This window comes from Pseudochaenichthys georgianus, chromosome 3 (genome assembly GCF_902827115.2).
Source record: "Pseudochaenichthys georgianus chromosome 3, fPseGeo1.2, whole genome shotgun sequence".
In the NCBI taxonomy this organism is placed as follows: domain Eukaryota; kingdom Metazoa; phylum Chordata; class Actinopteri; order Perciformes; family Channichthyidae; genus Pseudochaenichthys; species Pseudochaenichthys georgianus.
The window spans coordinates 5,462,523-5,486,716 of NC_047505.1; the positions used below are offsets into that span (position 1 = coordinate 5,462,523).

Sequence of the window (24,194 nt, forward strand, 5' to 3'; positions counted from 1 at the left end):
CACGGGGTGCACTGGGCACGGGGTGCACTGAGCACGGGATGCCCTGACCACGGGGTGCACTGACCACGGGGTGCACTGAGCACGGGGTGCCCTGACCACGGGGTGCACCGAGCACGGGGTGCACCGACCACGGGGTGCACCGACCACGGGGTGCACCGAGCACAGGGTGCACTGAGCACAGGGTGCACCGAGCACAGGGTGCACTGAGCACAGGGTGCACTGACCACAGGGTGCACTGACCACAGGGTGCCCTGAGCACAGGGTGCACTGAGCACAGGGTGCCCTGAGCACAGGGTGCACTGAGCACAGGGTGCACTGGGCACAGGGTGCCCTGAGCACAGGGTGCACTGAGCACAGGGTGCACTGACCACAGGGTGCACTGGGCACAGGGTGCACCGAGCACAGGGTGCACTGACCACAGGGTGCACTGAGCACAGGGTGCACTGACCACAGGGTGCACTGGGCACAGGGTGCACTGACCACAGGGTGCACTGAGCACAGGGTGCACTGACCACAGGGTGCACTGAGCACAGGGTGCACTGACCACAGGGTGCACTGGGCACAGGGTGCACTGACCACAGGGTGCCCTGAGCTTTATTGAATGTCTGAATGATCATAACCCAGCAAACAGCACACACTGTAACAAACATGTTTATTGAGACAGGCTCTGTCTGACAAGCAGGGTCGGGGGTTTGGACCCCCGCACTGAGGACAGCCTGTTCTGCGAGGCAGGGAGGTTTTGGGGGGGGGACCCAGATGCAAAAGCAACAGTACAGCAACAGGACATGGAGATAAAATGTGTTTACGACTCACATAAAATGCAGCTGTCCACATCTGGAGTAGGCAGGCAGGAGGGAGGCTCACGTATGGGACAGGGGGGGCAGCAGGCTTCAACACATGGCAGGGCAAGAGACTGAAACAAGACAGGTACAGGAGATATGGCTGGACACACACACACACACACACACACACACACACACACACACACACACTGCGGCCCCTCCATGCTGATGTGTAATTGTCCTGTTGCTTTCACTGGAGGTGCATGTTCATTTAAAATAAACACATATCAACTTTTTAATCAAAACGTTTTGATTTGATTTAAGAAGTGAGATAAAGCGGCCAACTGGACTCCAATGAGAGGAGTGCAGTCGACAGCGTTTATGGGAAGAACCTCATTCGTTATTTTGTATAATTATGTCGGATGTACCAGCTGCAAATGTAGCTCTCGTCCACATCTCTTTCCAGATGAAAACCTAAAATCAATTAAGGGCTTTCAAAGTGGAACACACACACACACACACACACACACACACACACACACACACACACACCCACACACACACACACACATATATCGGGTCTGTTGGAGTGGCCTTAGTAGTACATTGGGACACCTCATGTATTTTTCCTTAATGTTTATTTTATTAGCTTTTCTTTTTTAATGCTTAATGTCTTTCATTTTTTTTGTAAAGCACTTTGAATTGCCTTGCGTTGAAAAGTGCTATATAAATAAACTTGCTTTGCCTCTGTTCTTTACCATAGTGGAATATTAACTGTACATTTACATTTAGTGTGCAGTTACATTTCACAGCACCAACAAATGTCGTTTCTAAAAGTCTCACAGTGGCTGGAGTTGCATAAACAAAGTGTAGTTTACATAAACACTGATGGATACGCGTTACACACCTGAGATGGCACATCATGGCAGAGCCACGGCTACACAGCTGACCTCACTGCAGGATCTGTGCAGAGCCACATTGTGAGGCTGTAAAGAAGACAACCTGATTGGATCAGAATGTACACACGTATACACGTATACCACGTGGTGTCCTCACTGCGGTGAGACGACAGAGGGACAGAGCCAGTGGCACAGGGAGAGCTGCTTCATGCAAACGGCATCTCTTCTGCCTCATCACATGACATTTAGCTGAGGCTTTTATCCAGAGAGACTTACAATAAGTGCGTTCGACCGACACAATACAAGCTTGAAGAAAACAGAATCATAAAGTACATCAGGCTTCATAGAGCCTAACATTTCAAGTGCTGCTCAACTGGCTTTAGATAAGCCAGTCCTTTATAAGTGCTCTGTTAGCAGTTCTTTGTTAGCAGTTCTATCCTCGAGGTGGAGTCGAAAGAGATGAGTTTTCAGTCTGGAAGGTGTGTAAGCTTTCTGCTGTCCTGATGTCAATGGGAGCTCATTCCACCATCTTGGAGACAGCAAACCCACGTGCTTCTGCTGATGGGAGCTTGGGTCCCCCTCGCAGTGCGGTGACTCGTGCTGATGAACAGTGGGGGTGCAGGGTCAGGAACACATGTGGGGACATGTGCAGGTGACAGACTAGACCCTCTCAGTAACCTTAGTAACCTCAGAGCTGAGAGTCCTCCTGTGTCAGTGAACACCTGCTCAATGCTGTAGCTTCCTATAGGACATGTATATTCAGAAGACTGTTCTAGATACACTGCTGCACTTTGAAAAGTACGTTTAATGTAACCACCTTTGAACGTTGCTTTTCCTGTGGCATTTCAAAAGAACTCACAGTGAAGTGAAGCTCTGATTGGTTCTCCTCATGTCCGGCTGCCACATGCAGACTGACACATTGGAGATGCAGCACAGGGCCACATTGTGAGGGACTGCCATGCCGGCTGAAGGCTCTCCTCCAGGGCCAGCCCAGCTCAGCTGCACACGGCCAGGTGGCATTCCATTGGCAGTCACTGTCGAGGCTGTGCCATGATGCACCTGTAACTAACGTGTCTTCCATGGTCCCTGTTCTTCCTGGAGCACACGTCCCAAAGTGGTAGGGGAGGTGAGTGGACTTGGGTCATCATGGCTTTTGAAGTTTAAAAAAAGCGTCGCTTCAGATGGATAATAGTCACCAGTCCCACGGACACTCGATGGGGCTGTCACAAGAATGTTTTTGGGATATTCTTGATCTTTACAATACATCTGGAAAAGACATGCTGTGATGACTAACCAATCAGTTAGCTTGTCACACTCCTGGGTTTATGTCACGCTGGTAGTTTTGTATGTGTGGGTGTTTGCGGTCATGTTTTCCTCTGGGTCCTTGTCCCTGTGTCTTCCTCCCGTCCTTAGTTCCCTGGTGTCTACTTGTCTGATCGTGTTCACCTGTGTCTGCTCCCCTGCGCGGCTGTTCCTCGTCTCGGGATCACCCCTCCCTGTATGTAGTCGTCTCTTCCTGCGCTCAGTGTTGGTGCTTCTTTTGTTTGTGACCTAGTTCACCGTAGAGTGTTTTGTTTGTTCCAAGTCTACTCCTTGAAATAAAGGTGTTATCAAGTGTTATCTGCGCTTGGGTCCTACCTGCTTCACTCTGCGTATCAGTCCGATGCAAATCCTCCACATGTCATGTGGTGTCTTCTGATGTCATGTGATGGACACACGCGCTTCATTCTCCTCTGTCATCAGCGTGTTGGCTACCAGCCAAATAACTAGGTCTCAGCGCCACACACTCATTATAACCTGACTGCACTGACCACTCCACGCGCATGCTGTTTACTGCCTGCACCCCCATTGTTGTTGTTTACAATGGACTGCTGTGTGACTGTAACAGGATGTTATCACAATATTTGGCTCACATTTGGTTTTCAAGGAAGGGTGGAGAGGGAGGTGTGTGTGTGTGTGTGTGTGTGTGTGTGTGTGTGTGTGTGTGTGTGTGTGTGTGTGTGTGTGTGTGTGTGTGTGTGTGTGTGTGTGTGTGTGTGTGTGTGTGTGTGTGTGTGTGTGTGTGTGTGTGTGTGTGTGTGTGTGTGTGTGTGTGTGTGTGTGTGTGTGTGTGTGTGTGTGTGTGTGTGTGTGTGTGTTTATTAAATAAATGAAATTACTATTTTGTTTTTAGATTAAGATTTTGTAATTGTTTGTCTTGTTTGTTATAATGTGTTTGTATAAAGGTCTGTTTCATGTTGGTTTATTTTAAGAGGCCATATTCTGCTTTGTGGGGGTTTTCTCTTTCCTGTCGTGTGTTCTAGATTGTAGTGCATGTAAATGGTCTGCAGAGGTTAGAATCCCCTCCAGAGGGAGTTTCTCTCCCACACAGTTAAACCCGTTTCCGATCACGGGGCAAAGATTTAAGATGTGAAGGGACACTTTACCCCAACACTACACAGACGTTGACCAGTGGTGCGCAAAAAGCCAAAGTAACACATTAAAAACTCAGTAGCAATATCTCTATCCAGAATGTATAACCTGGTTACTCAAAATAATCCACAAACTGGGATGTTGCTGTGAAGCAGCAGAACATCCCAAATTCTGAATGATCAGCGTCAAAACATGCACACACTGCATCTCCAGGATTAGTTGTGTATCTCTCCTGACAGAGAGCAGCATGCTGCCTCCAGCAAAGCTCTCACAAACACGCACACACACACATGCACACGCACACACATACGCACACACATACCATGTATACATCACTTCAGGGGACATTATATTGACTTACATGCATTTCATGGAGACTTATCCTAACCTTAACCATAACCAACACATGCCTAACCATTACCAAGTCTTCACCCTAAAATGAATGATTCCCCTCATGGGGACCTCCATTTTGTCCCCATAAGGGTGGAGAGTCCCCACACGTGACTGTGTAAACAGATTTAGGTCCCCACAAGTATAGTAATGCTAGGCCACACGCACACACACCCACACCCCCACACCCACACACCCACATACACACCAGCTTTCAAGTCTTATCTTGTCTGCCGGCTTTACAGAAATACCTGAATATAGACAGGTAAAAAATATAATATGTGTGTGTCGTTATACCAATACTTATGTCAGATCTGCTATACAGTACAGTGCATACTCTCCATGCACGGCATACAAGTGTATTTCAATGTAACCTTAGTTTGATTAAGGGTATTACTAAGGGTAAACACGTGTCTATAAAACATGACTGAACATGTCATTCTTTCTTTTGAATTGAGTTTAAGCCACACAACCCACTTCTGTGTTTACTGGCAGATGTTATTAAGGTGAGGACAGATTAGAATATGACTCATTCAATATTATGTACCGGTTTTTTTAAAGGTATTAAACAGATCGTTTAAGTTTCGACAAACAATTCACGGAGCCCTGATATCTTGGTGCCAATACAGCAACCTCCATCCCCGCTAAACCAAGGAGCTGATAGAGTGGCGAAGTCCCTCCCCTTCCGGTGGACCTCCAATTTCGAAAAGATTATGTATTGAAGTCAAGAGAGAGAAAGGTTATCTTTCGATCCCGTTTGAATTGTGCCACGAATTACACATATGATGTTTGTCAATTTAAAAGATAATTTTGAAAGTCAAAAAAAAAAAAATGTGTCGTAAAACTGTGAAGTTACACATTTGTTTGTGTGAAACACTCAATGAACTACATCTCTGGTCTCGCAGAACAACACACGTCACCAAGATGGCCGTCACTACTGTCTTGTCAACAAAAGGATTAGCTACCCTCACTATCACCACAATGAAACACGTCCAGAAGAATGTCAAAGTTGCCTCCCTGCCTCCCTTTGATTCTCTCTGAACTGCCTAATCTTTTTAATGTTTAATGTCAACCATTTGTGCAGATAGCGTGAAGTAGAACAGATCGGCGATCGCCGATGCTAGCGTTAGCATTTCTCCCCCGGGCTTAAAGGGTGTATTATAGAATGAACACACCGGTGACAGTACTCTTCAAAGGGTTCACGAAATATGACTACTACTCTTACTGTTTAACATGTTGGGTTACTTGATGTTACTTCATATTAAGGCTAATAAAAATGACAAGGCTGTAATGCTAACTAACGTGCTAGCTACTAGCTAACTTGATCCAGCCACTCCTGGGGCCTCATTTATAAAGGGATATACGCAAAAGAAAATGGTGTACGGCAGTTTCTACGCAATGTTTGCGATTTATAAAATACTAACTTGACGGGAAAACGTGCGGTCCTCCACGCAAACTCTAACCCATGCGTACGCACTAAGCACAACAACGGGAGAGACGAGAAACTGCTCTCATTTATCATATATGAAGAATTCATTTTCAAACATTGATTAAAGCCAATCTTAAAATGATTAAACAAACGCCTGTTTGAGACTCCTCAGTGCACACAAACACATAACTTGGAGAAATAAATAAATACGGATATGTTATTGAAAACCACCTCGAATATGTTGTGTTAATGTTATGAAATGTTTTCTCATAAATTATGCGGAAAGCTCCTGCTTTCCGCAGACAGAATTACGTCTAAACTGACGCCGTGTTGCATTTCTATAGGTTGTAGATACGAGCATGGTTTTATATACTATCACGTTTAATCGTGTTTAATGCCGTTTGCTAAGACTTGATAAGTCGCTCGTAAAACACAGGAGGTATGGAAACTAAGAACACAATGTGTGGTCAATTGTACAGCTGATATAACACAACACATTAGTTTTATTTCATTTATGTGGTAGGTAGAGTTGTTGCGGTGGCGTTGAGACACACATGGTGCAGTGGAGACGCTGCGCACAGCTGATCGACAGCTGGGACACAAACCACCGAATACAAAAACATAATTCAGATCCAGTCGTCATGACTCCACTCCGGAGAGATTCCCCGATCACTTCTTACAGTTTCTCATCAAGGGGGGGGGGGGTCTCCTGTCCCCGGTACAAACACACTGCCTGAGGAAGGCTATGTGTATTGTTTTTGTCATTAACCTTTTTCGGGCCATTTATTTATTTATTTTGGTGACGATCCGACCTCCATGCTGCTACTCTGTTCAAACTGCATCCACCAAACAATATGATTTATCTCCACCTCCCCAAAAGAACCAAAATCTGACACGGTGTGAGACGTCTTTTTTAGCTGTTCTGTCGTCATTTCCTGCTCTTCTTCATGCAGTCAGTCAGAATGAATGAATGAATGGGCGTTTCTTTGACTATTTATAGGCAAATATGGGCGTTACGTGAAAGTAAGGGAAACCGGCGTAGGAAGTGCTGTACGCACTTTCCTCGCCGGTGCGCAATGTTTGGTGAATCGGGAAGTGGCGGAAAATGTATGGACCTATTTTTCGGATTTCTACTACGTAAGCAACTTTCCCACGTGAATCCTACGCACGGCGTTATACATGAGGCCCCTGGTCCTTTCATCAGACGGGAAGCGAAAGAACGAGCAAGACCCATTGCTGGTATGATAACAACCTGGTACTAAGCACACAGGCATCTTGTTAAAGTTATCTTATCTTAGCCAGCGCCATATAGATAGATTATATCTATATGGCGCTGATCTTAGCTATCTCTTAGTGGAGGAAAACAATTGTGACATCACTTACGCGACTCTGGGATTTGTAGTCTTTCTAGTTGCGTATTTTCCATAGTCTTATATTTCGACAGTTTTACGACAAACTGTGACTTTTTTTACATGGAAATAATTGTTTAAGGGTGCGTTCACACCTGCCTTGTATAGTCCGGTTGAATCGAACCCTGGTGCGTTTAGCCGCTTGGTGCGGTTCATTTGGGTCGGTGTGAACGCAGTCCGAGACCTCTGAAGTGAACTAAACAACCGGACTCTGGTCCGCTAAAATAGGTGGTCTCGGAGCGCTTGCTAGTGAACTCTGGAGCGGTTCATTGCTGGTGTGAACGCAGTCCGCACCAAAACATAGGAAGCGCAGTATTTACGTGTCACAAGAACGCGGATATCTTCAAAAATCTTTAGTGAAAGAGTCTTTCAAAACATCCGCGGTTGTTTAGTTAAAGAGTAAAGCAGAATTAAGTGTTGAACAGTGTCGTGTAAAGTAAACATTCTCCGTCAGCTACATAAAAGTAAGAACACCTGTCGTCGGTGAAACGCCCCTCCTCTGCAGAACGTCTCTCATGGATAAGCAGGAAAAGAACACCGACAGGCTGATCAGGAGCCCGACGTGAAGTGGAGGGATCTAGATCGGCATGAAGGTGTTCTTTTCCCCATAATGACCGCGCTGCTGCACATTATGCCGCTTATTACACGGCCACATTCCCAACAAAGTAACGACATGACTCCCAATATTAATTGAAATGCTTTTGTGGATTTAGACAATTATTTTATTGATTTAAAAAATAGTTGTAGTCTTTGTAGTCGCGTATTTTTCATAGTCTTATATTTCAACAGTTTTACGACAAAATGTGACTTTTTTGACATGGAACTTATTGTTTAAGATTGACAAACATCATATGTGTAGTTCGTGGCACAATTCAAACGGGATCAAAAGATACGTGTTCTCTCTCCATTGAATTCAATGTTAATTTTTCGCTTCCGGGGTCCCATGGGCCGGAAGTAGATGGGCGTGACTTCGCCTCTCTATAGTGGATTACAGGAAGCAGCAGAGAGAGGGACACGCCCCCATCGTCATCAATGGGACTACGGTAGAGAGAGTCAGCAGCTTCAGGTTCCTCAGTGTCCACATCACTGAGGAACCTGACATGGGCAGTGGTTCTCTTTTTTCAATAATGTACCCCCTTTGAAAAAAAGATTCAGCCAAGTACCCCCTGATTAACGGAAAAACTATTTGTTAAGGAAAAAATGCCTATATAAAAAGGTACAGTAAGGCCTACAGTGCTGCACCATCATTTATTAAAACAACAACATTGTAACTGAGAAACACTTAAATGCTACATTTCAAATGTTACATTCCATCACTAAATTCATGGCAAACCAATTTTAACATCATGCAATAACACTAACGGGATGTCCACACAGCAGCTTCAGAAGAAACTTCCACCGCTTCTCTGCCCATTGACTTTGAATGGGGATGACGTCACTTTGCCTCGCTTTTCGCCGAACTGCATTGTGGGGGAGCGAAGCAAAGATGTCCAGGATTTCAAAGTTGAGCAATGTTTAACTTTTGAAGCCGAGCTGGAAGCGTCAGCCAATCAAACACGTTTATGCAAATCTGACAGTAGAAGCGCTAGCCAATCAAACCGCGTGTAAGCAGGGAGAACCAGACCGCAGTTCATTTCCTCATATTCCAAACGAGAAATTACGGTAGCAAATCACCCGGTTCTTTACGACCAGAACTATTAACGGGATACAAACCGGAGGAACCAGGCATGGAGGGAGGTGGCAGAGACAGTGGGGGAAACTGGTAGGTTTTCGCCTGTTTGGGGAGTTTATATATATATATATATTGCTCGCATAAAACCCCCGGGGTTTTTTGCTTTGTATGTCGGGGGCGGGAGATTCATGCGATTGGTTGTTGGTCGCATTGCTCGCAAAAAATCCCCAAGCTGTCAGACACGCCCAGCTCCAAGATTTTCAAGATTTTTGAAAAGCTGCTGTGTGGACGTACCGTAAGACGACATTAGTTCCATTGAACTGATCTTTTTAATAAGTTGTACTTACAATGTAGTGAGAAATATGGACTCGTGCTTCACTGAGGATCTTTGTTATTCTCAGTGACAGGAAGGCCACTGCAGTTATTACACTTTGCGTTTTGAAATTTGTGTAACTCTGTTAATTATAAAACCCACACTGCTCAAACTTCGTTTTGGTGCCTAAAATTGGTATATCTATTTATTTATTTTGGGCCGTGGGAATGAAGAGAAACAAATATATGAGCATTTTATGAGCATGGGATTTTGACCCCTCATATAAATATGCATAACGCTGCGCTATACTTTCGGCCACACGCCGTTGCTAAGTAAAGTCAAAGCGTGTGACTGCTTCCCTTAGTGCCAGGGTGCTAGGGCAACAACAGGCCCTTGATGGTGCATTGTCTGTACATTGGGGGACTATGAATGAATGTGAGGGCGTCAGGGCATTCACCACTGCAACCCAGATGCAGGTCCATGAGTCAGGTTTGTGGCTCTCCCAATCAGGAGTGTTGGGGGCATCTCCAGATGGTCTGGTAGGGTCTCCCGCTGTGCTGGAGGTAAAGTGTCCCTACGGAGCCAGGGACATGACAATTATGCCCCTTTCACACCAGCGCCTTTTCAGCTCCGGCTCGGAGCTAGAGCCTGAAAAGCGCCGGGTTTTCCTGTTCACACCGCAGCGGCGCCGGCTCTTAGCTCCGGAATCCGCTTCATTTCCAGCTCCAAAAAATTGTCGGTCCAGAGGCAAGAGCTTTGGAGCTAAGAGGTGGCGTCGCTTACGTCTCTCTTACGTCGAGGCGTGCAGGAAACTAAAGCCACCTCCCCTGAACATGGGTCGACTGTTATGCCTGCCTACAAGCAGTAGTGCCTATAAACACACTTTATAAAGTCAGGCAACACTAACCAGGCTTCGTGTGATTCTGTTCATTTGTTCCTTACTTTGACCATCCGTTCACTGTTATCGATCATTGTGGAGAGAGGCAGACGTGTTGTTTGGTATTATTGCAGCTATCGGATGCAAGTAGTCAGTTTAGCTTCGGTTGCTATGCTAACATCACCCGTTTTATACCAGAGAAACTTTCATAACAGCGTTGTGATACCAAACAGTGTCAATTCAGACACACATTCACTTAGGCTAAGGGGAACTGGGGATATGCATCAGCTGCTTGTGTGAGTCGGACAGTGAATACTTTAGAGTGGCCGCTGCAGTGTGAGCTAACCGGAGCTAACGGGAGAATAAACTCCCGTGGAAGAGCAGCACTGCAGCGGTCGGTAAATGCTGCAGAAACACATTAATAAACAATGAACCACGGCACTCTGGAGAAAAGTATAAGGTTGGAGAAGTCGTTATTCAATTTATTCTGGCTTCGTGTGATTAAAAGCAACACGATCATCGACCCGACGCAGTTGTTGTTGGTGTGAGCTGCCGTTGGGGAGCAAATCAGCGATGTAAACGGTGACGTCATGACGCAGCAAGGGCAGCTCTGGGGCGCCAGTGGGCCGTGTGAACAGAGCGGGAGCTGAAAAGGGAAACCGGAGCTGAACCAGAAAAGCTCCCGCTCGGAGCTAGAAACTGAAAAGCGCTGGTGTGAAAGCCGCATTAGTGAAGCATTGCAAATCAAGGGCTTCTGTGTCAGTAAGGAGGGAGAAACATTCAGCCTGCGTGAGGAGCATCCTTACTGGCACCAAGTGCAAGGTCAGCTTCACCTCACTGCAAGAAAGAAGAAGAAATTAGAAAATTGTGAATCGTTTTTTAATTTACATTTACTCGCCTTTGCAATGTTGTGGTTGTTAGAGTGTTAGGCTTCCTGTCAGCTCGTCTGTTGGGAAGATATACAATATTAGTTTCATGGAAGTCACACCGTCACATATAAGAGCATTAAGACATACAGTACATAGGCAAAACAAAACATCTAAAGACATAACCTTGCACTTTGTCTCGTGAACATTTTCACTATTTTGACATTTTTATAGATGAAAATTGAACTAAAGAAATAAATGGTAGATTAATCCATATTGAAAATAGGTGTCAGCTGCTACACTAATTATAATAGTTATATTTATTAATTAATTAAGATAAGATATTACTGTATTAATCCCAATTTGGGAAATGTTTGTGTTGCAGCAGCATAAGAAGAAAAACAAAATATAAGTTATTATATATACAAAAGTATGTGAGGGATGGAATATTAAATTGAATATAAATGTAAAATGTACATGTCCAAGAGAAGCTATGGAGCAGAGAGTTCTCTGCCAGCCAGAGGTGATTTGTTATTAGTTCAATATGTCAAACTGATTTCCCTGACTACAATCTTTAGTCACATGGTGAAACGTTATGCTGCTTGTACTAATTAGACTTATCATATAAGCCACACAGGTTTTAATAGGATGTATTCATTATCTTTACTTATGTTGCGGTCTTTTCAGCAGCGCCATCTCTAAAACAGCGATACAGTCACTACCCATCATTTACATTTCACGTGACATGGACACAAATGTAACGTCAGCTTACCTCATGGCACGAATCCAGACTCTCCTTTGGAAAACAGTGGCCGGGAAACGATAGAACGAGCACGTTTCATAAGAAGACCTGTGGCTGCAACCCGGAGCAAAGCAACAAACCATTGCGTAGCTAACTAGTAGCGCTAGCTTTAGCTAACGTTAGCCAACGAAACGAACTGCCGAGTAAAATGGTAAAACACTTGTAATTAATTGTTCTATTATTTGTAAAACTACGGTGTTAAAAATGACAATTTCAAAAATACAGATTCTATTGGTCAGATATATATATACTAAAGATAGGCAGGTACTTGCTTTCAAGCAGAGCACAGGGGAAAACAAATTTAGCGGGAGTGTTTATGTGTTAGGCGTAATGACGTACAACGGCCTCGACAATTTCTGTAGTCCTATTCAGCCACTCGGAAGGCTTCAGTAGAAGCTGCTGGGAGTCCCAGCAGCTTCTACTGAAGCCTTCCCCAACTCCAGGGACTTCCGGCCGGGGACTTGGGGTGGCAGTATACGCCGTGAAGTTGTTTGCGGCCTGCCAGTAAACCCACAGCAGAAGAAGAAGAAGTGACGTCAGCGGTTTCTTTTGCATAATCTTCCCTCAGGGACTTATTCCGGTGTGAACGCGATCTACTAGAATCTAGATAGTTCCGGAACTAAAGATTTCCAGGGAACTAAGTTCTGGGAACTATTCCTGGGAAAAGTACTTGGTGTGAAAGCGCCTATAAAGTCTTTTAAATTGTAAAATGTAGTGATGTTACGTATTGCGCCGAGGCTTCGGAGCGTGTGTCGAGTAATCCCCGAAGCTTTTTGTGAAGCATGTACCGAGGCTTGTATCGTTTTGGGCCAGTGACGTCACCGATGACAAACGAAGCCTCGCTGCCTGTCGATACCACGTGACTGCTTCAGGAAGCGATTCAGATCGGTTGAACCGTTGAACCACGACGCTCATAATACCCATGGATGTATAATAAAAATATAACCCCTCCTGTACCCGGGCCCAGGGACACGATGGAATTAAGAGAGCTCAGACCCTCACTTATAGAGGTTGGAACATGTCATAAGTATAAATAGATACAAGCATAAATAAATGTAGGAATAAAAACATCAATAAATACAGGAATACATATGTTGCAGTGTTTTCAGGGAGCTTTAGTGTGTGTGCTGTGGCTCAGCTAGAAAGCAGTTGACTCATGACCGCAGGGTCCCTGGTTCAACGACTGAACAATACCTATTTTTTGTTGGTTATAAAAGCTACAGCTAAATGAGATAATGTAGTTAATAAATGTATTCTTTGATATGGTTTAGCCTTTCTCAGGCTACAACATGGTTACGTTTATGAATATTATTAAGGAATACAAATCGCTCTTTGCAATGTTTACCAGCCTCCTTAGGCTTTTCAATCACAATCATTAAACTGTAATAAATACAATATTGTTAACATGAAAATATGATTTAATGTTCGTTGTTTAGAGTTATTCTAAGGCTTTACTCATTGGGGACTCGGTATGAGATAGAGCACACTGTTGAGATGTCCAATCTGCCTGTTTTACACACTTTGACCAGCAGGGGGGTTTGTGTTCAAATGAAGCCCATGATGAAGCCTCATGAGATGAACCCTTTTGCGAACCAATTGGCTGGAAAGCTTCAAAGCTTCATAAGGCTTCATCTCGCCATCACTAGTAAAATGCACTAAAAGCCGAATCTAGATTTATTTTCTCTCTCCATTCATTCTAGTGAGCCGAGAGTGGGCGCTCGGGGGGTGGGGCTTAAGGGGCGCATGCTCTATGACTGCACATAGGGGTTCTTCTGCTCTGAAAGGCATTACGGGTAATCTGTGACGTTTCGCTCTCTCAAAAATTGGGCCATTCGGTTCGAAATCGGTTTAGTCTCGTGTGGACGGCTTCAGATGAGGATCCAGAATGTCTGAAGAGACTCAGACCCGAGATATAACTCTTCTTTTTCATTTGAAGACTGAAGTTAGGGCATCATTCTGCCCCTGGACAAGCTTCTTTTATGTGATCAATTAAAGAGACATTTGTTTATTTGTTGTACTCTGAGTTCATTAACAACTGCCTCAGACCTTGCGTACGCACATTTCAACAAAACCTAAACTAAATGCAAAGGTTCCACATTCATTGAAAGGGCTTGAATAGATTAATTTAAAGCCTATCCACTACTGGATTGGTCAAAATGTTAAGTGTATTTGAAGTGTACTAAGTATTATGTTCGTAACCTGTATTTAAATCAGGCTTTATAATTATTTGAGTGACCGAGATCATGTAAGTGTATTTCAAGTGTACTATGTATTAATTTATTGAGCTGTACTTAAATCAGGTTTTAAAATCATTTGACTGATAGAGGTCATGCGTTATTATTTGTTTATTGATTGTCATGAACCTGATGGAAATTAGCTATAATCTGGCATAATGCATCTCTTCTCTTTGCTGAGATTAATGTATTTGTATGCATGGTCCTTCTATAAATACATACAAATACAAAAAAATAAGATGCACCTAATAGTCAAGATGATGATCTTCTAAAAAAAGGGGTTGCTCCAGCTAAAATATGAAGAGTATATTTTCTTCCTTTCCTACAAAGATATGTAGCTATCTAAATAGTTAGCCATCTCAAAACTGTTCAGTGTTCAGTTTCTTGTGTGAAGCGAGGCCTTCAACGTAGCAAAAAAACAAGGTCAGACATACACTTTCATGCATTCTTTATTCCATTATAATCATTAAAACATCCATTGTGCTGCCTTCCTGCAACTACCACATGTATGACAATCTGCTTCACAACATGTTTAAGGCTCATCTGATTTACACATCACCAACATCCGATACTGCGAGCTTCATCTGCATATTGTGATTCCAGTGTTAAAAGCAACAATACTAGATGGCCCTGCGTGAGGGCTAATATGTATAGTGAAGATATATCATTACAGAGGAGTATCGTACAAACCAGCTCCGGAGACAGTGTAAACCTATCAAGAGTTAGACTGGAAAAACCTCGTAAAAATGTCAGTATCAAAACAATAATCAGGACTGAGTGGGGTTAAAAAAGAGGAGCCACAAGACGAACAGTAGAGATGATCAGGGGCTCGTCATTCAAAACATCATCCCGACATTGAAATCATAAAAACAGACACTCAAATGACAAACCACTTCACAGCAGTAAACGGACCAATCATCGATCACACAAGTTGCTTTGAAATATCCCTCCAACAATCCCTCTAATCAGCAGGCACGGGATCGTGTCTCTTTTACTCTATTGTGATTGTTTAACATGATTTAGTGTTTAGCGTAATGGTTTAGTGTTTTACTTTGCAAGGGGAAAATAAGAAATGATTGAGATACAATTGATACAAAGGTTGGAGGTGATTGCATGCGTTGCACACTTCAGATTTCCTCACGGTGGTTCCGTCAGGTCTTTGGAGTTCAGCTGGGTGAAGATAATGCCATCACAGCTCAGCAGACGGAGGAGGTGGAGGAGAGCTGAACCTGGTTTTAGTACCTTGCTCTCACCTCAGGATTCAGCCGTCTGGCTTCCACAGTGATTGACTGATACCTCTGATGAATAGCAGCAGTTTTAAGACCACGGAGCCTGCTGTGGTTCACAGGACTGGCTGAAATGTTTACGAACATAAGGCTTTTTAGTAGTAGTAGTGAGAAATGAGTGAAGACGCCCAGACCTCGAACACCTTCACATGGAGCAGGATCACAGTTCAGTCTGCAGGTGAACAGCTTCAGCCTACAGTACTGAGTCAAGTCTTATCAGTACATGATCTGCAGTTAACAGAATGCCTGCTGCTCTCTCTTCAGTAAAGGTACAGTGAGTGAGGATGTCAATGCCTCCCCAAAATATCCATGCTAGTTAGACTGTGGGCTATGGACCAATATGTCCGTGTTTGTTGCGATGGCAAGGAGTATCTATACTCTGCAACACAGGCTGATAAGATCCATTCACTGAATGACCTTTGAGGCATTTTACTTTCATTGTTAGGTGGTCTGGTAAAATCAGCATTACATTTTGCATTTAGATAATCCACCAATCAAAATGTATTTCAATAAACAACTTCGATTCATATCCATCTTTACTGCAGACTTCCATGAAGCACCATCTGCACAATTATTGTACTCTTTCTAAATGTCTTTGTGTTTAAGTTGCCGTCTGTATGCTGGTTTAACCAGGAGCTTCAAAAGTTCAAAGACTGGACTCTCCCAGAACAGTTTGAGAACCTTTGAGCTAGAGAAATTGCTAGATTGTTTAATAAAGTTAGGTTTACCGTCTTCCTGTATGAGAGCAGCACGCATCAGGACTACAAAGACTCTCGTCAACAGCTTCTGTACACACCCACTGAAAAAAGGTTCTACCTGCAATTAAGAAAAAACGTGGAATGCAGATAACAAAAGAAAATCAACATTCATATTCAAACACAAAAGCAAAAAATCATTACCTGAAAATATGTGCACGTCAAAAGTGCAATTGTTTGGTAAACCCTGAATGGTAACTTAAAAATCCAGAAAAAGTAAAAAACTTCATTTGTCTCAAGGTGCAAAAATTGATGCTTCCTTCACTTGGTATAAAAGAATACAAAAATCAAGCTTGCAAAGACTTGGTCAAAAACAAAGGAGAAACAGAGGGAAATATGGACATGTGACCAACTGGAGCTGTGGAGCAGGAGGGGGGGCGGAGTGAGAGGAGGAAGGGAAGGAGAGTTCAGAGTGAATCCAGACACGGTGTCCACATGAAAAGCAGCTGCCAGGGGGTGGACAGCCCATGTTCAGCCAGAGCCCCCCCGCCCCCCCGGCTGTCCTGGCTCCCGACTCCTGGCTGCACCTCAACAATCTAAAACCCTCTTTTTCCAATCGCCTACACATTCCTCCCCCGAAGGGCTCTGGGACAGAGAACCAGTCCTGCCCGATGCTAGAAGCTGGGAGATGATAAGTGTGTTGAGATGATCCCTGGCCTCAGTGCTGAGCCCCCACCTCCTCAGGAGGAGGGCAGCTCGAAGGAGATGAACTGCTTGAGTCTCTCCAGGTACTGGGCGTACAGTTCAATGTCGTTGTGCCCGGCCCCCTCCACCCAGAGGGGCTCCACGGCCCGGGGGCAGCGCTCGTACATGGCCAGGCCGTGGGAGAAGTCGATCACCTCATCCTCCGTCCCGTGGATCACCAGCACCGGGGACGCCACCTTGGACACCTTGTCGATACTGAGAGGAGACAGAGACAGCAGGGGGTCAGGGGACGACTCAAAACATTCATCTGTGACAATGGGCTGACAACTAGATTATCTTTAATTACACGGCTAAACTGGCTACTCAATTCTGGACCTTTGGACGTTTTAGAGTCTGTTCATTTTCCTTAACCAGTTTAGCCCTGAGCCTGTTTTTCATGTCTCAGGCTCGAAAATGACATTCCCAGAACAAATGACCATATCTACCCTTCTAAAAGGATTAAATTAATAATCTTTGTTTTCAAAGTAATGATAAACCTGTGAGTTAGATGTAGAAAAGTCAGAATCAATATAGATGTTTTTTATTTTAAAGAAAATTAAACATGGTAAAAAACTGGAAATTATAGTGTCCGTCCAAAGATTCTTTTTTACTTACAGTGAAAACTACCCTTGGATGATGGTAAGGTAGACTAAAAGCTTTAGGAATCCAAAGTACAACATATAATAAGTACCCTGTATCATTGATGCAAAACAAAGTGACATTTGACCTTTTTGGAGAGGTTTAGCAAAAAAAACCTCCACCTCTGAGGTGATTTGGGTGGAAATGGGGGTTTTACCGTTTCTCTGGAACCCATTGGTCGATTTTGGTGATTGACATCTCTTTCTGACCGTTAGAGCCAATAGAATCGAAGGGGAATCTCCCCACTCACACAGTCTAAAACAAAAAGGTGGGGGCTTCGCACACCCAGTTTTGCACCAGAGTGAAAATATTTCTAGCTCTGACATCTAGAAACGGAAAAGCAGGTTTATTGCTTATGGATTATCAGAAATCATTCAAAGGGACACATTGGATTAACCTATGGATTAACTTCAGCAGCGTTTTTATCGTTTTAATGCCATTGAAGACCACTTTTGACCAGACTACGACACAGGTGAGCCATATTAGCGTTTTTAGCTACCTAGCGCCACATGTTTTGATGTCTGTTCTTGTTATTATCTCCGCGAGTTCGTATCATTGAGTGATAATGTCTGCACCCATCGATTCTGTGTTACCTCACGATGTGAAACGATGTGTTGGATGTGCACCAAAGATAAATAATAAGGTTTTGTGAGTGAATTTCGGTGCAGTCATCTGTTAGCATTTTTCGCTCGTTGCTAATTTAGAGGCTCAGCGTTAGCATTGTGGGTTTTTTTTGAAAAAAGAATTAAAATGATGAGTTAGATGAGTTTCTTCTCGTTACATGGATATAAAACATTCATCGTTTATTAAATGAACATGCCCTCAGACACTGTTTCCTGCGGGAGGGCCCCGGTACCGGGGTCTCTCGGACTTAACAGGTTAAGCAACCGTTGCCAAGGAGAACAGACCGTTGCTGAGGAGGATCAAACTATGTTCAGACCACTGAGTGTTACATAGATTTATTAAAGGTGGGGTAGGTAAGTTTGAGAAACCGGCTCGAGATACACTTTTTGTTATATTGCATGGAATGCTCTTAATATCCCGATAGCAATGAATATCTTAAGTACTTTGACAAAAAATCCATAAAAAAATATCATCTGTGGAAGCCGTAGTACTGTAAAAAGCACGACCAATCATCTGAGCCGGCCCGGCTAAAATAACTGGATGGCCTACCTGCCTGTCAGCCTTCCATCTGTGCACAAACTTATCTCGTGCCCTCATTGGTCATGTGTGCGTTCGTGTGTGTTGGAGGAGGGGCTCTGTAAGGAAGTGGCAGATTTTTTCCGGCTGTGTATTTTCAAATTGTAGCGCACTCGAGCTGGTTTCTCCAAAATTACCTAACCCACCTTTAAGGAGCAATAGTAAATATACAAGAGAAAAAAAAGGCCATACTTTTTCAGAAAAGTGTACATTTTTAAAGCTTTATACAATAACTTAATCTCTCAAAACGTATTCCATTTAAAGCATTTAAAGAGCCTGTGACACGAGTTTCCCCCATCATCCAAACCCATCAATTTGAGTAAATATTGTCCCCTTGAAAACCATTACTGAACTGATTTTGGATATTTGTACTTTGATAACCATTAATCTGCCCATCAATGTGGACCATTTTCTGGATCTTCTCGCGGATTCTTCAAGTCCCGCCAAATTATGTGTGACGTCATTGCGGGCACAGCGCTCCAGCTGCACCATTCAGGATCCCAGCTTCTGCATGTAAACGCACGATGGCGCACACAGTAGCAAGCTCAGACAGCGATGACAGTTTAATTTTGAACGTGTCTGAGAGCTCATATGAGGCTGAAGGATCGGTTTATGTTGTATCTGTTAGAAGTTTAGGAATGAGGTGCGTCAATATGGGCGATCATATGGTCATGTAGCCAGTAGTGGAATGGGACTAAAAATCATCCCGGGACTCTCGACCGGCCCACTTCGGTACCGCTAGTAAATTGTCAACGGGGGGAGTGGGGGATGTCAGGGGCGGCGGGTGCTGTAGATAGTAAATGTAAATATTAGGGCTGTCAAACGATTACAATTTTTAATCAGATTAATCACAGCTTAAAAATGTATTAATCATGATTAATCACCATTCGAACTATGTCCAAAATATGCCATTTATTTATGTATATTGTTGTGGGAATGGAAATATAAATGAAAGAAGGCGGATATATCCATTTAACATACAGTATCTATGTTTATTATAAAAAATGTCTGTCAAAATGAAAGACAGCCCACACACCTATCAATCATCAAACCGTGGGGTCTGATTTCATTACGTGTTGATTTCTATCAACGGGGGAGTACTTCAGGAAAGTCGACAGGGGGCGGTGGCTAGTGGAGTACTTCGTGACCACAGAGTGTGAACGTTGTGATCAGCTGTTTTAGAGCAGTTCTCCAGTGAAGGGGGGAAGTCTCCCTCCGCAGCCGGTTGGCGTAGTTTTGGCACAATTCCGTTGTACAGACCGACGTTAACAGCAGCCCCTGTGCACACGGAGACCGACTCTGTCGTCCGGTGATCTAACCGCCTTCTGGAAAAGCTTCACAAGTACGTCGGTACGCAAATGCGCTTTGTGACATTTCAGATTACGCACATAACCTGCGTACCAGTTATGTGCACCCCTGTACTACAGCAAAAGTATTCTCCGTCGGGACTTCCTGCAACAACACCACGCCGTTATCAAAGATGTTCTATTGAGAAGACGATCACTTCGTGACAAAAGTTTTCAAAACCGTGGCTACTGAAATCAATCTTACTAACTGCTGTCTGTGCAATTTACTCCGCGCGAGTTGGCAGACTTTAATTTGCTTACTTTAACATAATTTTTCATGGTGGGGCTAAGCCATTTCTTGATATGGGTGTAGCCTACCCCAGCCATACCCTGGCGGTGCCACTGGTGGCACGTATGGGGCGGGCCATTCTGCACATGCGTTAAATGCGTTAAATATTTTAACGTAATTAATTCAAAAAATTAATTACCGCCGTTAACGCGATAATTTTGACAGCACTAGTAAATATGTAAATATTTGTGTCACTGCATCCTGGTAAAATACAAATATAATGTATAATGTCTGTGTCTTTGACATTAGCGCTGCTAGCCACCTGTGCCCTGTGCTACGAAGCCAGTTCAACAGACCCTGGATATGTTTGAGTTACAAACAAACTAACAACAACAAACTAACAAACGAGATCTCGCTAAGCGGTCCTATGACTCGGTAAATCAAGCCAGGGTTTCTCTCTCCAGCTGAGAGCGCGTTCACGTCTAAGACACGAGTGGATCTGACTTTAAATTACATTTGTCTCGAGTATTTCGTCAACATAATGTGTTGCTTAAAATAATACTTCTGCATACAGTCTGTGACACTGTGAGTGTTGCACGGCCAGATGAGGCTGGAGAAGCTGACTCAGATAAGGAAATATATGATATATTATGATATTATATGATCGATGATGTAATATGAATGATAAGTGCGACACGTCGGCGTCTTCTCTGCATACGGCAGTTTAAACTGTATTTCCTTTATCCTGTAATATGACTTGAGAGATTTAAACTACGCACACTGAGTTGATCTCTTTTCTATAGACGCCGGAGGCGGGCAGCGTCAGGTAAAAAAAGTTATTTAGCCTTCTCAAACCTGAGCCTCACGCGCCGCCTATGGGGGATGTGCTAGTGACTTATCCGACCGGCCCACTTCGGTACCGGCCCATCGGGATTCGTCCCGATGGCCAGTCCGCCACTGCACCCAGCCCACGTAAACTGTCAACGGGGGGAGCCTCGCTGCGGGGAAACGGTGGACCTAGTGTCCCGATCGGAGTGGGAATAATAATAATAATAATAATAATAATAATAATCCGTGCATTTTATCCATTAATGTCCCCAACATTGTGTTAAAAAACCATGGATTAAACCACACGTTTAATCCATGTTGGTGTACTACAACTACAAAAAGCATCGGTTTGTTTTCTCATCAGGAAATGCAGACCGGCACAAACAAACAATTTTTAATCATCATCCTCACGATCATTTAATGTATCATATGTTCGCCGCATTGACATGAAAGCACAAATAAATGTAGTTTCATCCACTTGAGTTTACAACTACAAAAATAATCGATTTGTTTTTATATCACATCCGACGGGAGGAAATTCAGCAGCTCTCACTCCCGATTTTTAATCCTAATGTAATCATCATCTTCACCACGATCATTTATGTTTGCCGAATTGACATGAAAGCACTGACACATATGAATATACTGTAGTCAACTTCATTAAAACGTTATTAACGTGCCTAATCTCAGTAATTCACCATTTCTACGCATGACAACACACTTTGTCCGTGTTTGGCTCTCTCGCCGCACAGTGAAGCGTTCCCGCATTGACGTCACTTCCGGCTTCCCCCAAAACTTCAAAATGAGTCGAAGGAATTTCCCCGCGATGTTCGAAATTATTGATATTTAACGGAACGGTATCGCTTTTTCTTTTTTAAACTGACTGTTCGAGATTACTAGTAGCCCAATATTTCATTGCACAACAGTTGTTGGGATGCTGTCACAGGCTCTTTAAGTGCCACATTTCATTATTGGCTCAATAAGCTATTAACGTATTTAACCAATCCTAAAAAAATATGTTTGTTCCAAGTCAGTTTAAAAACATACAAAAATGTTGAATCTCTTCTTACTTTGTTATTTTCATAAAGCCCTTTTGCTTTAAAAAATAAATAAAAAAATGGCAGGACTTTTAACTTTAAATGATAAACTAGGAAGATTAAATGGGCATAATTCAAATTCAATATATTAACCCCAAACTGCTCCCATATATTTTACTTAACTGTGAAAACATCACATTTGAACTGATCATGATAAATGTACCTCTGCCCAAAACTAATTTCTAACAGAGCTTGATTGTACATGTGGTATAAGAGCAAAGGTTTTTCAAAACAGAAGAACATTGGGAGTAGGATCTTGGACCAGGAGTTCAAAAATGTTGTCAACAAAAATGTGATGACAATGTTACATGATGCGAAAACAGTGCAGCATGCTGGGTGTCACGGAGGTGAACTCTGGGCTCATAGATCTCGGCCTCCGTTACGGGTTGTTTAGTTTTTTGTTGTTGAAAAGTGTTCCTTTCCCCATGTCTGTCGTTGATTGTGTGCACCTGGTGCCCTGTGTTGTCTCCTCCCCCCCCTCACCTGTGTCCTGTTGGGTTGATTGGGTTGGGCATTTAGGCTCTGGGGTTTTGCTGTTAAAGAGGCAGGTAGTGTTTGTGAGATCCTTGTGGCTGCAGGCTGTGCTGTGCTCAAGGAAACAACAGCAGGATTAAGGCTCTGTGTGTCATTAGGTTCATGCTGTAATAAATTCCCACACCGGGTTTCTATTTTGGACGTTCTGCCTCTGCCTCCTTGCTTGGTCGGGCCACTCAATTGTCAGCCTCACAATAAACGTGTTCATACAAGTCCAGTTTCAAATTGATGAGTTGGCACGACAAGAGAACTTTCAGGCATTTTCACAGCACTACCCTTGATCACCAATATTAGCATATATTTGCAGCTTGGGAAAACTTGGATTCTGTCTTGTTCCAATTAACATGTTTTAATCCTACATTCTTAATGTGAAGAAAAGCTGGGGATTAGAAACACTGAAAAACACCAACATGGTGTTCATGTCTCACTGGGTGACACTACGATGATCAGCTATAGGCGCGTTCACACCAAGTACTTTTCCCACAAAGGTTCCTGAGAACTTAGTTCATGAGAACTCTTTTAGTTCTCATGAACTAAAGCAGATCGCGTTCACACCGAAATTAGTTCCTGGGGAGGATTAGGCAAATGAAGCCGCTGACGTCACTTCTTCTTCTGCTGTGGGTTTACTGGCAGGCCGCAAACAACTTCACGGCGTATACTGCCACCCGGAGTCCCCGGCCGGAAGTCTCCGGAGTTGGGGAAGGCTTCAGTAGAAGCTGCTGGGACTCCCAGCTGCTTCTACTGAAGCCTTCCGAGTAAATCGCCAGAACACCGACACCTCCTCATCTCCACCGCTCCCATGTTTTATTTTGTGTTGCCATAAGTTAGTCTCTCTGAGTTTGTGCTCTGGGCTAATGCTAATGCTAATAATGCTAATGCGAGGATAATAAAATGGCGGCTTCACAAAACATTTTTGGAGTTTTACGGGGCGCGGTTTGCAATCCGCCCAGCCAAATAATAGGGTTAGGGTTAGTAATATATTACATATTACTTTAAAATAAAGTAATATATTACACTACTTCGTTACTCTCTACATAAAGTAACTCGTTACTGTACTCGTTACTTTACTCGCAGGGCCGGCCCGCCTCTCCCTGCAGGCAGATCACGCAGACTGCTAAAGTTTCAAATGTTCTCTTTAGTTCAGTTTCCATTGTCGCATAAGACTGATCCAGATCCTGAATGTGTTCCTATCTGACCGTGGCTGTCCTCTGTCTCCTGCTATCTGTATATTTTGCGCAGTCTATCTCTGCTCACGCTGTTGCGTCGGCATGTTCTCCTGCATGTTGGCCATGTGTTGCACTGGAACCAGACACCGAGCACGTACGAACTGCGCATGCGTGAGTGGCAATAACTCACCTTACCAGCAGGTGGCGGTAGTGTGTATTCGTCATTCAAAAGAGGCAACAACCGGGAAACAGAGAAGAAGAACAGACTACGTGATATAAACACACAACAAATAGCTGTGCTTTAGCTTCACCTTAGCATGTGTTCTTTGCAGGTGTTTGTTGAGG

At 43.7% G+C, this 24,194-nt stretch overlaps 1 protein-coding gene across 1 annotated transcript in view; it reads right to left on the reverse strand.

Moving 5' to 3' along the window:
- Nucleotides 1-14,518: 14,518 nt before the first annotated feature.
- Nucleotides 14,519-24,194, reverse strand: part of abhd17c (abhydrolase domain containing 17C, depalmitoylase) — a 60,426-nt gene continuing 50,750 nt past the window's right edge. Inside the window, exon 3 of the mRNA XM_034107995.1 lies at nt 14,519-17,026. Coding sequence (XP_033963886.1) covers nt 16,807-17,026 — 220 coding nt within the window. The 3' untranslated portion in view covers nt 14,519-16,806. The remainder of the gene's footprint in view (nt 17,027-24,194) is intronic.